This window comes from Malaclemys terrapin, chromosome 23 (genome assembly GCF_027887155.1).
Source record: "Malaclemys terrapin pileata isolate rMalTer1 chromosome 23, rMalTer1.hap1, whole genome shotgun sequence".
Lineage (NCBI taxonomy): Eukaryota > Metazoa > Chordata > Testudines > Emydidae > Malaclemys > Malaclemys terrapin.
Window position 1 is genome coordinate 4,273,868 of NC_071527.1, and position 14,974 is coordinate 4,288,841.

General features: G+C 46.4%; 1 protein-coding gene across 4 annotated transcripts in view; it reads right to left on the bottom strand.

Moving 5' to 3' along the window:
* Window positions 1–12,957, bottom strand: part of SLC11A2 (solute carrier family 11 member 2) — a 35,541-nt gene extending 22,584 nt beyond the window's left edge. Inside the window, exons 1-2 of one of the 4 annotated variants that reach the window (XM_054013255.1) lie at window positions 12,841–12,957; window positions 2,418–2,501 (exon numbers count right to left, since the gene is read on the bottom strand). In XM_054013255.1, the coding sequence (XP_053869230.1) occupies window positions 2,418–2,451 (34 nt within the window). In that variant the 5' untranslated portion in view covers window positions 2,452–2,501; window positions 12,841–12,957. Of the gene's footprint in view, window positions 1–68; window positions 182–2,417; window positions 2,502–8,247; window positions 8,335–12,840 lie in introns of those variants that run through there. The other 3 variants (XM_054013252.1, XM_054013251.1, XM_054013253.1) reach the window with 3 other exon arrangements.
* Window positions 12,958–14,974: the final 2,017 nt, after the last annotated feature.

Genomic DNA, 14,974 nt, shown 5'->3' on the forward strand with positions numbered 1-14,974 from the left:
CTCCATTCCACTCCCCCCAGCACCAGCCGAGAACAAAAAGCCAATTCCATCCCATATGTTATACTCACTCTGGCTACCACCTCCTGGCATTATGCTTTTGCTTCAGAGCAGGAAAAGCAGCATCCAACTTAATCCTGCCTCCTTTACTAAGAGCCAAAGTAACCATTTATAACCAGAGAAGTAAAAGCCAGGTTCGGGCTCCTACAATTGCATCATCAAAGCAAACTGAAGCTGGTTGTTCCTCCTCATTTCCCCGCCTCCTAAATACCTGACTGGCCTGCCAGCAGATCTGTGTATAAAATAGACTTAAAGCAACAGCACCTGTGTGTGTTTCTTTTCTTAGTAGCTTTGGTTGCACAATATCTTGCTCAGCTAGTTCAACCAAACTAAGGAAGTTATATGAACAGTCCATCTGTTGCTTAATGGTGCTGGGAAGTGACAGCCTGAGAACTGGCTTGAGCCACAATTTTCATCCATCTGGAACAGCTAATCTCAAAGGTGTAAGGCATACCAAAACAGGCCAGCCAGAAAATCTTAGTTCTACCTGTGAGTGACCCAAAGAACCCCTTTACTAACACCCTACAAAGTACCGTAACAATCTTTGTACAAAATATGCCTTGTGAGGTATCATTTGAAACCTACTAATTCCCTGGTCAATAATATGGTGAAATATGGTAGCAACAGGATATGGAAAGTTGTGAATTCCCCCGTATGATGCACATGTTCTGCTCAGAGAGATCAATCCTAAACAAAGGAATGTGTTTACCTCAGTGTACAGATAAGTAGTAAACAGGATCATCAAGACAGCAGGGGGGGAGATGGCAGGAAACAGAACAATCCGCACATTAGCAAACACAATAGGGAGGGAAGAAGGTGAAGGAAGCTCCATGCTCTACCAAACTCTATGTCCCCTTCCTCCGAGCTTGGTGAAACTTTACTTCAGAAGAATCCACTTCAGAGATTCAATAGACTATAAAAGGAAGGGGCAGAGAACCCCAAGTTTTCTCTTTCAGCTAAGCAGAAAAAGGCACCAGCACCTTTAGGCCTCTGAAAGAGATCTTGACTGCGGAGAGGGTCAGTCACCATCTTGCTGGAAAACTATGGGTGAGAGAGGCCACCTTGAACTAAGCCTTGAACCAAAACTTGCTAGATTAAGTTTTAGACTTAATGTTTTCACTTTTATTTGCTTGTAACCATTTCTCACTTTATCATATACCTGAGCTCACTTCAAATCCTATCTTCTTTTGTTAATAAACTTGTGTTACTATTAATCGAAACCAACATCGCTGTGTCTGTACTACAGAAGCGGTTTTCAACCTTTTTTCATTTGCGAACCCTTAAAAAATTTTGAATGGAGGTGCAGACCCCTTTGGAAATCTTAGACAGTCTGCGCATCTTCAGGGGTCCGCGGAGCACAGGTTGAAACGGTTGTCTCATTAAAAGAACAAACAGATCTTATTCCTTTGAAGAGGGGTGGAGACTGCAGAGCGCATGGATCTAGGGAAGTTCGGGACTAGGGGTGTGCTGCGATCACCTCCTAACATTAACCAAGTCTGGTAAAGACAAAACTGTCTGGGATAACTGCTGTCAGGCTGTTGGATTCCAAGTGGTTGGATCAAAGCTGTACAGCATACAAGGAGCATGCTGGCCGTGTGCAAGTCCGAGGCAGGGCGCTACAATACCAGAAGCATTTTGGGACGCTCAGGGCTAAAAGTGAATTGCACCCAACTGTGACTATCCAAAGCAAATACTGTTCATAACCCAGACCAATGTTACTCTAATTAGACTAAGGAAGCAGGATTTAAAGTTACTGTCTGGTTTCTCCTCTTTTATCCACTGCTTTCACTAACTGGTTCACAGGCAATGACGACATGACTTAACTGGAAAGATTGTAACCAGACCAGGTAGACAGTCCCATCTGTCTAGAGTTTTGTTACACTCTTTTCATGGAATCTCAAAACCTATTGCTTTCTACTGGAAGTAGCATGCAAATAATGTTGAAGACTGGATTCAGTCACAGTCTCCTTCTGATTAAGAGAGGGAAGAATTTGCACTGGGATTTCCAAAGAAGCCTCGTAGAGTTGGGTACCCAAACCCCATGACATTTCAATGGGATATGGCCACCTACTTCCCTTAGGGTCTTAAAAAATCCCAGCCTTGGTTCTCCCATTTTAAGTGGTTTCCAATCTATAACCTTGCCCATTCACAGGAGGAGGATGGAAATTGCGTGAGGTTAGGAAAGGACTTTGCCTGTAACTATTTTGTAATTGTTTATTATGGGAATTCTTGTCTCTTCCTCTAAGGAGTCTGGTACCAATCACTGGCCTGAAACGAAGTATTGAACTAAACGGACAACTGGTCTGATCTTGTATAGCAATTCCTGTGTTCCTAACATGCACACAAGTGTGGAGTGTTACCATATAATATTTTCCGCTCCTTGCCAGGTGCCATGGTGGAAGACCTCTGACTGGAGGGGGAATCCTTAGAATAGGTCACGTTAACTGCAAAAAAGAAGGGAAAAAGGCATAGTTAGGACAAGAACACATCAAACACGGAGACTGCATGAATTAGGGAGAAATAAAATGAGCGGCTACAGTATGGACTATAGAACAAGCAACTTGTAACAGACAGATTAAAGCACAACAGCAGCACGCTTAGAATTTATACAGCCCTTCCCCTGCTTTAAAAGGGCTTCACCAAACATTAGAAATAGATGATTTCATGTGGACCTGATTTACAAAAAGCCTGCTTGAACACAGAAAATAAACCCCTTGGGAACTTAAAACAAGAAGGGGGGGGGGGGTGAGCAGACTACCTAGAGAAACTAATCAACATGGACATTCGTTCTTGCAATTTCTGGTGCCAGCTCCAAGATTAGCGATGCTTGTGACAGACATTTCAACCCCATCTTTGGGGTCCATTGTTTTAAATGAATGGCTTGTGTGTTCTACTCTGGGGGTTGAGAGAGTAGATAATGTTTTCACCCCTCAGCTCACAGAGAGCCGAGAAGCGACGTACTACAGCTCTTACAAGAACTAAAACCAGCAGGTGGTGATTAAGGCAACTCAACCAGATTGTAAACCCCTCAGAGAAGGATACTACCTCCTGGAGAGGCTCACATATACTAGTTCAAACTAGATTATCCAGAGACCAACAGATAAAGAAAGCACTTTTGGGTAAACAACCGTAGTTTAAACTGACTCAAGGCCTTCTTTCTGATCCAGCAAACAGACAGGACCTTCTGTCTAAGGAGGGTCCACAATCCTTCCTGGGAAGGTCTGGAAGGACTTTGGCCTACAGAGGCCCCATAAGACTGATGGGTGACCTCTGGTAAGCTTATTAGCATGCATGTAGTGTTTGGGTTGTTTTTAAATGTTTTCTCTATAATGCTGTTACCTTAAGAAGCAATGTGCTTGCTTATAAAGAGCTCTGTGGTAACTCATAACTGCTGGCCAACATTGTTCACAGCCTTCAAACAGAAAGTAAAGAGCAAACACTGGCCTCTTTAGGCAGTCTGGCTTGCTGGGAATGGTCACAGTGTAGGCAAGGAACGGTGCAGCCTGGAGAAACCCTGGTCAGGAGGGAGAGAGACATGGATCGCCCCCGCAGAGAGTTGACAGCTGAGGACCCAGGAGACTAGAGTGGGTGCCCTTGATGGATCACAGAAGGGAAACACATTCAGCGGTTGCCCTGAATTGTGACACTTACAAACAATGAAACCACAATGTGGAAGCAGGAAAGAATGGAAATTCCTTTATGTGCAACCACACATCCTACACTATGGGGCTGTGGTTTAAGGATTGAGATCGTGTTCATCACCATGCATCAGAATGCTCTTCTAAATGCACTAAAAAGCCAGTCAGGACCACTAAATAGCCAGTCACGACCACTTTCTGTGCCAGAGTTGGGTGCAGAGTTTCAGATGAAAGCATCCCTAAATATTAACATGTCAACTTAAAAAAAATCCCAATGATATATTCAAGTCCTGATAACATCGAAGCATGGTATGTAAAGCACTTAATGTCCTCAAAGCCTGTTATATATTAACAGGGTATTTTTGCTCCTAGGACAATGCCATATATTGGCAATGTTATCTTCCTAAATTCCATCTTAATGTGGGCATACAAGGAAAATGCTAGTTGGATGTTAACATTAAGTGAATTTGTGCCAAAGTTAAGGTGTTCAAAGCATAACTACAGTTCATGCATTCCATTCTGAACAAGCCAGCACAGCTAACACGTAGCTGATGTTAAAAAAAACAAAAAACAAAAAACAAAAAACAGACAGACTTCAGCTCATTCACAGCAATTTGCTCAGTTGAAATGGCACCGTTCCTTTTCTGTAGATAAGACAACCCTACTCAAATATCTACTCAAATATGCTCAAGATTTTAAATTGTTTCTTCTAGAACAACAGATTAATGCAGAGTAAACAGTGTTCTGTGAGCTCTATGCACCTCGTGGCGCTCAGTGAAATTTGCTAGTGCCACTTTAGACAAATTAGGAGTTTGCTCTTCACGGGACTATCACGCACATTTGCTCACCTTAGGTGAGGGCCTACAGAAGTTCAGATGGTCTGTTTCAGTGCCTCGAAAAGCACGTCAGATTTCATTTGCCACGTACAAAGGCTGCAATATTTTGGTGCAATGCTTTAGCTTTCACCTGTTCTGCAAGGGAAAAAATAATCCTCCGATGGATCATCACCTCGTCCAACTCTGCAGGCACAAGAGGACCAGACAAGTGATGATCCTAGTTTGAAAGCTATTGTTTTGATACATGTGCAATGCTGACAGACCCCAGTTGGCGGCGGGTGGGATCGAACCTGGGACCTCTGAAGCTTAGTGCTTGGGCTAAAAGCCAACTGGCTATTAGCTAAGGCTGTAGCGCAGACTGACTGACTTATTCTTCTCTCTCTCACTCCTGGATGAGACAGAACACCACACCCAGGAGGTGTGGGGGTTACACATGCTATATACTCTTCTTGTCTTAAAAGCAGCAGAATTCCACAGAGGCCCACATCCCTTACAGATATGAATGCTGTCACTACGCGGCATTCTGCTGCGGCAGCTACATTTCTGACCAAGTGTGGTCATTAAAATAGTTAGATGAAATTATCACCTTGATCCAACGATGTGGAAACTACCACAGTCTGCAGCAATTTCAGCAGCACCACCAAGATCAAACGATCGGATGTAGCATCAGCAAGACTTGATGCCAAAGGGATTCTTTTAGACCAAGGGCACGTTAGTTCTGCCTTAGACTTAGTTGCTAGTTTGCATACGCAGTTCCCTCCTAGATGGGCACTCATCTTCAAGGCTAGACAGGGCCGCCCAGAGGGGGGGGCAAGTGGGGCAATTTGCCCCAGGCCCTGCAGGGGCCCCCATAAGAATATAATATTCTATAGTATTGCAACTTTTTTTTATGGAAGGGGCCCCCTGAATCCTGTGGGCGGCCCTGAGGCTAGATCAAAGTTTTACCCATCTTAGTTATGTGAGCATGTGACTTGTCTTCTTTATTGCTCTTTCAAAACAAGAGCTGCAAATGATTTTATACTAGAACCTTAAGCAGCCACCACCGACACAAACATTCTCTCCGTTGGTGTATAAAAGCCAGCAACAAATGCAAGCACATCCTACAGAACAGTTTGAAAAACTCAAATACCAAGGGAATTTGCCAGAACAGGGCAGAGAGGCTAAACAGGTGACTGTTGATATGCAAGTGATCCCAAACTGGCCAGGACTGTTCTGTCTTATAGTGGGTCACTGACTACAATGGATGTGAGCTACCAGAGTACAAGCTTGCCATTGCGCAGGTAGGTCAGGTCAACCATCCACAGCAGCTGGAGAGAGATCTTGACTGATTTTCTACAGGACTGTAGAGACAGCTTTCAGCATAGTTTACCTTACAGTGGAGGAGATGTAGTCACTAGGAGTAAAGTCTTAGGCTCCCAAGTCACTTAGGTGCTTCTGAAGTCCATTTTCAAAAGTAATTTAGGCACTTAAAAGCCTAAGTCTTGCTTTCAATGAGTCTTGGGAACTTTTGAAAACGTTATCCATTGCTCTACAGAAGCCTATTTACAGAACACAATCCTCACACATCCTCCCTTTGGATTTTAAAGCTTTACAGATTTATTTTTAGAAGCCGTTCTGATGAAACCTTAATTCTAAAACCTAATAGAACAGATTATTCAATGCATCGTGTTTCCCTCAAAACAAGTTCCCCAGAAGGAAAGAAGTTACTTATTTCTGCAGCAAGTTCTCTTAACACCAACCTCAGAGAGGTTAATAAAGGCAAAAGGGAAGATGATCACATGGCAAACATTCGTTAGAGGAAGAAACTGACCTAAATATCTCCTTGCAAAGCACATTTCTCTTTGAGTGTGAGATAAGCCATTTTGCTCCTATCTCTGCTGACAAGCTACAAACCCTGGCCTAGTTTAAACTCTCATGACACATTCATTTACTATGCCTGTCCTCCTTTGTCCAGACAGCAAACGCTTAAGTAGGAGAGCTTGAAAGCATAGTTCACTGACCTCTTACAACATGCTATTCAACACCTGATGCTCGGACCATTTCCATTCTTCTGTACTAACAAACCACAATAGGCAGCGCATGAAGGAAACACCTTAAAATAAACTTCTGAGGGAAGTGGTCAATTCTCCGTCTGTTGATGTCAAGATAGGATGCGTTTCTGAAAGGCACATTTTAGTAAATACCAGGGCTCAATATAAAGATAACTAGATAAAGTTCTATTGTCTGTGATACAGGTCAGAATAAAAGATCTGATGGTCTCTTCTGGCTTTAAAAATCAATGAGTTTGATTGGATAAGCCCCTCCAGCCAAATGCTTAGAGCTGTCCTGTGGGTCTCTGCAGAAAGCCATGTGTTTGCCCTTAAAATGTATTTCGTGTGCCAGTAATACATTTTAACGTTTGTAGGAGGTCTCTTTCTATAAGTCTATAATATATAACTAAACTATTGTTATATGTAAAGTAAGTAAGGTTTTTAAAATGTTTAAGAAGCTTCATTTAAAATTAAATTAAAATGCAGAGCCCTCCGGGTCAGTGGCCAGGACTTGGGCAGTGTGTGTGCCACTGAAAATCAGCTCACACGTGCCATAGGTTGCCTACCCCTGCTCTAGAATATGAAGAGCAACAGTTTCTGTGTGCAAACCTCCTTGAACTTTAAAAATTCCAACAGGTAATTGGGAGGTGTGTTGGACTCTGGATTATTCTTCTCCACATCCTCTGAAGCTGCTCTAGTCCACAAGGCAAATACAGTACCTCTTTTGTTTAGACATTCAATACCTCTTGCAGCAAACAACAGACCATTCTCCTGCACAAATCCTGAACCACTACTTACGAAGTTACACACTTCAGTCCAGCGAGTCCTTTCTTTTTACTGGCATTTCTAGGGTTCTGCAATTCTGCTTCCCAGCAGCAGTAAACTGGAAAGCATGAACAACTGATGATTGCTTGCCAGTCATTATCATAAGATGGGGATGTATACTAGACAATGGGGAACCTAGTCTAGTAACAGACCAAAAGCAGGTAGGGTTACAGAGGCTCTTGCAGTTGGTGCTGGGCTTTGATCTTCCCTGGCTTCCCTGCTGGCCACGCAATCTCTCCATGCTGGAGCAGTTACTGGTTTTTAAGCAGGCTTCAGCCAGAATGGTGGATCCCTCCTCAGAACTCTGAGCAGGGCCATATGGTTATTTTATCCATATCTGTAGGGTGACCAGATGTCCTGATATTATAGGGAAAGCCCCGATATTCGGGGCTTTTTCTTATGTAGGTGCCTATTACCCCCCCCCCATCCTCTGTCCTGATTTTAAACTTGCTAGCTGGTCATCCTGTATATCTGGGCATTTATACAGTGCTCACCCACAGTGGTATCCCAGCACCTTTCTGAGTCATTACACACAGACATGGGAAAAACAGCTACACTTCTTTATGGCTCATTATTTGTACTGTGGTAGCAGCTAAGAGCCCCAACTATGGACTCCACTGTACTAGGCCCTGTCCAAACACAGGGCCCAAAAGATGGTCTCCACCCCCAAAAGTTTACAGTTGAATTGCTTTGGTATATCCAGTTAGCCATTCACCCTTCATTATAAAGCTAGCCCCCCCACAGTGTGACCCTCCCCAGCCCTCCTGGGGCTTCCTAACACATACACCTTTCTGTGCCAGTTATCACCTGAAGAAGAGCTCTGTGTAACCTTGTCTCTCTCACCAACAGAACTTTACCCACCTTGTCTCTCTAATATCCTGGGACCGACACTGCTACATCACTAGAAGTTTTCACTAGTCAGTTCTTCTTGACCAAGTGTGAGAGTCAATGTCCAGACTGCAGAACTGTCTCCTTCCTCTCTGTGAAAGCTTTTGCCTTACCAAAGCAGCCTCTTTATAGCATTCCTCGTTATCTGGGCAGTTTCAACACACAAAGACATTCTGATGACCAGAGATTGGGGGGAGGAGGGGTGGAGTGGAAAAGATGATTCAGCAAGCCAGCTGAACAAGTGACTTAAATTGCCCTTGAGAGGGTTAAATTAACCCCATCCCTGGCCATTACATCACTTCTTAAAATACTGCCAATACCAGCTACCATTTCCAGTTCAGAGCAGAAAACATGACAGCAAGTGTCTCTGAGCTCTTCTATTAACACCACAACTGAAAGTTACCAATGGGCCCCACGCAAAGTGGCAATCCCAGCGTAGGGGCTGGGTTATTGTATTGTAGTTCCAGATTGTGCTAGTCACTGTTCTAATCAAACTGTGCTTTTATTGCGGAAAGAAAGATATAGACTATTTAAAAAAAAAATAATGGGAGGAAAATGGCTGTGACAAAACAGAGTCCCAAAAGCGAGGAAAAACAACAACCTGTTTCTCGCTATGTGAAATCAGAACCCACTAGGTTTTGGCACTCAGCAGGAGAGTAGAGTTTGCAGCTGCCCCTATGAGACTGTTCTGTGTTTGTACAGCATGTAACACAATGGGGTCCCAGTTCACGACAAATACAATACAAATAATACTAGTAAGATGCTGCTGCTGGGGGGGGGGAGGGGGCACAGCAGCCCGAGGCTGCCCCAGCAGTGGCCGGTGCAGGGTCTGTCCGAGCGGCCCCTGGACCAGCTGCACTGGCCACTGTAGAAGTCACCGAAGTCCTGGAAAGTCACGGAATCCGTGACAGACTCGCAGCCTTAATTATGATATAACGAGACCAAACAGACACAGTTTGTCTTCCAGCTAACTGTTACCAGTCATAAGAACAGCCATACTGGGTCAGACCAAAGGTCCATCTTCCCCAATATCCTGTCTTCCGACAGTGGCCAATGCCAGGTGCCCCAGAGGGAATGAACAGAACAGGAAATCATTAAGTGATCCATCCCCATTTCCCATTCCCAGTTTCTGGCAATCCGAGGCTAGGGACACCATCCCTGCCCATCCTGGCTAAGAGTCATTGGTGGACCAATCCTCCATGAATTTATCTGGTTCTTTTTTGAACCCTGTTAAAGTCTTGGCTTTCACAACATTCTCTGGCAAAGAGTTCCACAGGCTGACTGTGCGTTGTGTGAAGAAATACTTCCTTTTGTTTGTTTTAAACCTGCTGCCTACTGATTTTATTTGGTGACCCCTAGTTCTTGTGTCATGTGGAGTAAATAACACTTCCTTATTTACTTTCTTCATACCAGTAATGATTTTATAGACCACCTTAGTCGTCTCTTTTCCACGCTGAAAAGTCCCAGTCTTATTAATCTCTCCTCATACGGAAGCTGTTCCATACTCCTAATAATTTTTGTTGCCCTTTTCTGAACCTTTTCCAATTCTAATATATCTTTTTTGAGATGGGGTGACCACATTTGCACGCAGTATTCAAATGGGTGTTCGATGGATTTATATAGAGGTAATATGATATTTTCTGTCTTATTATCTATTCCTTTCTTAATGATTCTTAACCATCTGTTCACTTTTTTGACTGCCGCTGCACATTGAGTGGATGTTTTCAGAGAACTATCCACAATGACTCCACAATCTCTTCTTGAGTGGTAACGGCTAATTTAGACCCCATCATTTTATATGTACAGTTGGGATTATGTTTTCCAATGTGCATTACTTTGGATTTATCAACACTAAATTTCATCTGCCATTTTGTCGCCCAGTCACCCAGTTTTGAGAGATTCTTTTGTAGCTCTTCACAGTCTGCCTGGGACTTAACTATCTTGCGTACTTTTGTATCACCAGTCTATTTTAGTTATAGGAGAATGAAAACCACTTTCCATTATTATCCCTTTTTAGATATTTCAGCACCAAGAGAGCAGAACGCCTCCCTTCAACCAGGCTCAGCAGGCAAAGAGGGGGAATGGCCATCCACCCGTCACAGACACACAATAATCCCAAACCCCTTCTGCACTCAGGTCTCTAGCATGTCTCAAAAGAACAGTGGGTAATGAAGTATAATTTTATGATCTAGCCGTTCCTTTTAGTTCTGATGAAAGCCCCTCCCACTGCAAATGCCTTCACTGAATTAAGTGATGAAACCCTCTTTTCAACAATGGTTTCAGTATTCCTCACTAAGAGAGCCACAAAGACCTGGCCAACATTTGCTGTATTTGAAGATATGACGCACGCATCTCTTCTACTTTAAATATCCGCCTCTTCACACAGATTCAAATGTCGTTATAACTCAGAACTCATCCTATGCTTAGAGTCGCTCATTTTAGGATTGCAGGCTGCTTTGGAGGAAAAACATAGATGCTGATCTGTTGAGAAAGGAGATCAGGAAATGGGAGCATGTCTCCTGCTCCAGATGTATTCCAAAAGGACTTAAGGAGAGTTTAAACCCCTCTGATCTTAGTATCCTTTCAAGAAGCATCTGGATCTTAGTGGGGAGTCCTGTGTTGGTTTCACTTTGGGAATGCTCCACCCAAAAGTTCTGCTTATACCCGAGCCTTCACTAAAGAGGTATTTGCTCTTGAAGGTAATGCCCAGGAGTTCCAGATGTGGATATTAACTTTTGAAGGGTTACAATGACTTTCCCTGGGCTGAGCCTGGCATTATGTTGTATTGTGTTCGCCAAAAAGTACAGCAAAAGAATACTAATGTAACTTTTCATCCCACTTGGTATCACACATAGCGAGCACTGGAGTTTGGACTCCAGGACACGTGATGTGGCTTTGTGATAACACTAAGACAAATAATAGTCCATGTTTCATGGTTAAGACAGGCACAGAGATATGTGATGTCGCCACATTTCAAACAAAGCATTACATCAGGGGTAGTCAATTATTTTTTGTCAAGGTCCAAATTTCTTGGTCAAGGTATAGTCAAGGTCCAGACTGCAGAGAAACATTTTTCACATTGCAACAACAATAAGAGTCACTTGGAGTGAAGTAAAGAGGATGGGGAGAAAGAAGATTAGACCAAGAAAGAGATGCAAAATTATTTATCTTACATCAAATTACGATCCAAATTAAAAGTTCAGAGCAAAACAGCAGCCTGGGGAGAAGGGCAGGGCATGGTCACTGATATTGTGTTGTACACATTTCTCTGTATATCATCTGCCTGGCCCTAAGGACTTTGTCCAGAGCTTATCACCATACAACATAAGAATTAACTCTATTTAGAGTGTAAGCTCATTGGGGCAGGGCCTTTAAAGCACAAAGCAGACTTTAGGCACTTAAAAAAAACACAACCACCATCAACAACAAGAAAGCAGGCTGCAAGATCCTGCTGAGACTCAAACTCCAATAAGCCACTGAGACACCCATAAGTTGGTGGCACTAATGCCCGAACAACTCCACAGGCTCTGGGACACCACAAGGTCACAGAGCACATAGGGAAATGCCAGGGCATGCATGCACAGTCATCATTCCCGTTATGCAAGGTTAGTAACTGGTGTGCTGAATGCAGCAAACCACAAAAGGGCACTGTCCCAGAAAGAGAGCGTAAGAATGAGATGAATATAATATATCCTGCTGTACAGACTTGAGTCACAAGTCACCTTCCTCCTCCCCCCGACATGGCTGCTGCAACAGCAGTGGAAGCCTCCTGCCCCAATAGCCCATGTGTATACATTAACCAAACCCCACAGGGGTATGCAGCCCCCTTAACCACCCACCATTCCTCCACGGGGGCCCTGCAGCCCCCAGGGTGTCACCTCTTCACTCCCTCGGGAGTATACACCATCCCTGCAACACCAGCGTGCTACCTGCTTCCCCATCCCAGGGATCTGCACCAAACCCCCCTACCCAGTGACCTCTGCTCTCCCACCCCCACCGACCTCCCTCTTCCAGGGCATGCACCACCCTAGACACCCCTGCAGTGCCAGTTAATACCTCATCCCCCCGCCTCCCCCCATGGACCCTGGCCCTCCCCCATTACCAGCTTCTCTCCCCACTAGAATCCTCTGCTCTCTTGGTACCAATACCCCTCCCCCTCCCCCTCCCCCCCCCCCCAGTGCCAGCTCCCCTCCCCCACTCTCGGGTCCTACCCCACCCCCTCTGGCTACTCTCTCCCCCGCCTCACACGCCTCTGCCCCCCCACCCCGGTACCAGCTCCCCCCACCCGTGCCAGCCCCTCCCCCACGCCTCTGCCCCCCACCCCGGTACCAGCTCCCGCCACCCGTGCCAGCCCCTCCCCCACGCCTCTGCCCCCCCACCCCGGTACCAGCTCCCCCCACCCGTGCCAGCCCCTCCCCCACGCCTCTGCCCCCCACCCCGGTACCAGCTCCCGCCACCCGTGCCAGCCCCTCCCCCACGCCTCTGCCCCCCACCCCGGTACCATCCCACACGCCCCGCCCCCATTCCTAGCCCCGCCCCCCAAGATTAGCCGGGCCCGGCGCTCACCGCCCCGCTCCTGAGCCGCCGCCGCCGCCGCCGCCGCCCGGCCCCGCTGCCCTCCCCTGGGGCCTCCCTGGCTCCATGTCTCTCGGCTCCAGGCCACGCCGCCGCCGACCCGGCCCGGGCCCGGGCCCCGCCCCCTGGCCGCCAGGCCACGCCCCTGCTCCCCGCCCCTTTGGGCGCGCGGCGGCTGAGCCCTACGTTGCGTGCTGACGCACAGGGTCTCCCGGGGCAGCCAATCAAACTGCGACGGGAGGGGGCGGGCTTGCCTGTGGGTAGCATAGCTGCTGCGGAGTGGTGGGGATTGGAACGCAGGGGCTCAGGGTGCAGCTCCACCGTGGGGACACTGAGCCTCCCGGTGCAGCTCCACCGTGGGGACACAGGGCCTCCTGATGTAGCTCCACCGTGGAGACACTGGGCCTCCCGGTGCAGCTCCACCGTGGGGACACAGGGCCTCCCGGTGCAGCTTCACCGTGGGGACACAGGGCCTCTTGATGTAGTTCCACCATGGAGACACTGGGCCTCCCGGTGCAGCTCCACCGTGGGGACACAGGGCCTCCCGGTGCAGCTTCACCGTGGGGACACAGGGCCTCTTGATGTAGTTCCACCATGGAGACACTGGGCCTCCCGGTGCAGCTCCACCGTGGGGACACAGGGCCTCCCGGTGCAATTCTGCACTGGAGACACACGGTCCGTAGTGGGGACAGGGACCTCTCCCGGTGAAGCTCTGTACGGGGACCAAAGGGCCTTCTAGTACAGCTCCACCTTGGGGATGCAGGGCCTCCTGGTGCAGTGCCGCACTGGGGAAACTGAGGCAGAGAGCCCTGACTTGTCCAAGAATGCCCAGCAGGGCAGTGGCGGAGCAGAAACTAGAACCCAGGTTGCCTGAGACCCAGCCCAACAGTGTTGCTTGGCCCTAGTGATCAATGGAGATTGATGAGAGGGGGAGTTCTTTAGGGAGGAGGTGACTGTAACCCCTTTTTGGCCACATCCCAATCACAGCCTAATCAGACCACATGGCGGCAGGACATTCCCTTAAAGCTCTACCCCCTTTCAGAAAAAATATTACCCAAGCCTCCCTGTGAACAGAAAGTCTGAAGTAACCAACAGAGCAGCATTTACCCCTAAGGGGTAGGAGGATGGACGTGGGGTAACTGCTGCCTGTCTTTGGGAAGCCCCACGTGAAGTGCCTTGGCCTGACTTTCAAAGGAACTACATGCTCACTGTCGCTGCTGACTTCTATAGTAGAGAGACAAGGTGGGTGAGTCCCATATCTTTTATGGGACCAACTTCTGCTGGTGAGAGAGACAAGCTTTTGTGCTACATACAAGATCAAACAGATTGTTTAGCATAAGCAGTTAGCACGTATTCTAAGGGACCATTCACGCTGAAGCGGCCCATTAACACCCCTGTTAGAACAAAAAGGGGTGTTAGTAGGTTACAGGTTGTTGTAATAAGCCATAAATCCAGTGTCTTTATTAAGGTCATGATTTTTATTATCTAACAAAGTTATGAAATTAAGCTCCCAGGCTCGTCTTTGAAAGTGTTGGGCAGGTTTCCTTTGAGGATGAGGACTGATGAGTCAAGATATAGGGTGATTGCTTTCTGAAGTGTTCACCCATGGGCGATATGGTGTTTTTGTCTTTTATCATTTATCTTTTTTTTTCTGTGAGAGTTCATCCGAGAGCATGGTGATAGCAGAGGGTACACAAGCACACAGGCCCTCCCCCTCCTCAAAAGTTGAAATCAATGCAAATTAGGCGCCTAAATACTTTCGAGGATCTTTGCCTTAGTATGTCAAGTTGTGGACCTAAAATCAGTGGCCACTTTTGAAAAAAAATTGGGTTTAATTTCTCCATGCCTCACTTTCCCCGTCTGTAAAATGGGCTAATACTTCCCTACCTCCCAGGGAACTGTGAGAATAAAGGCCCAGATCTTCAGAGGTCTCTAGTCGCCTAATGCTCATTTACATATTTGGGAGACACTCAGATACTATAATGATGGGACCTATGTAAGTACCTAGATAAACAGAATCCTTCTTCGGTCAGACAGAGACACTTTGATCAAGACAACTTGGTGCATGATCTTTAGGACCTAGCTGCTTCCAGAGCAATAGGGCTTTTGTGCAGACTTTTTTTTA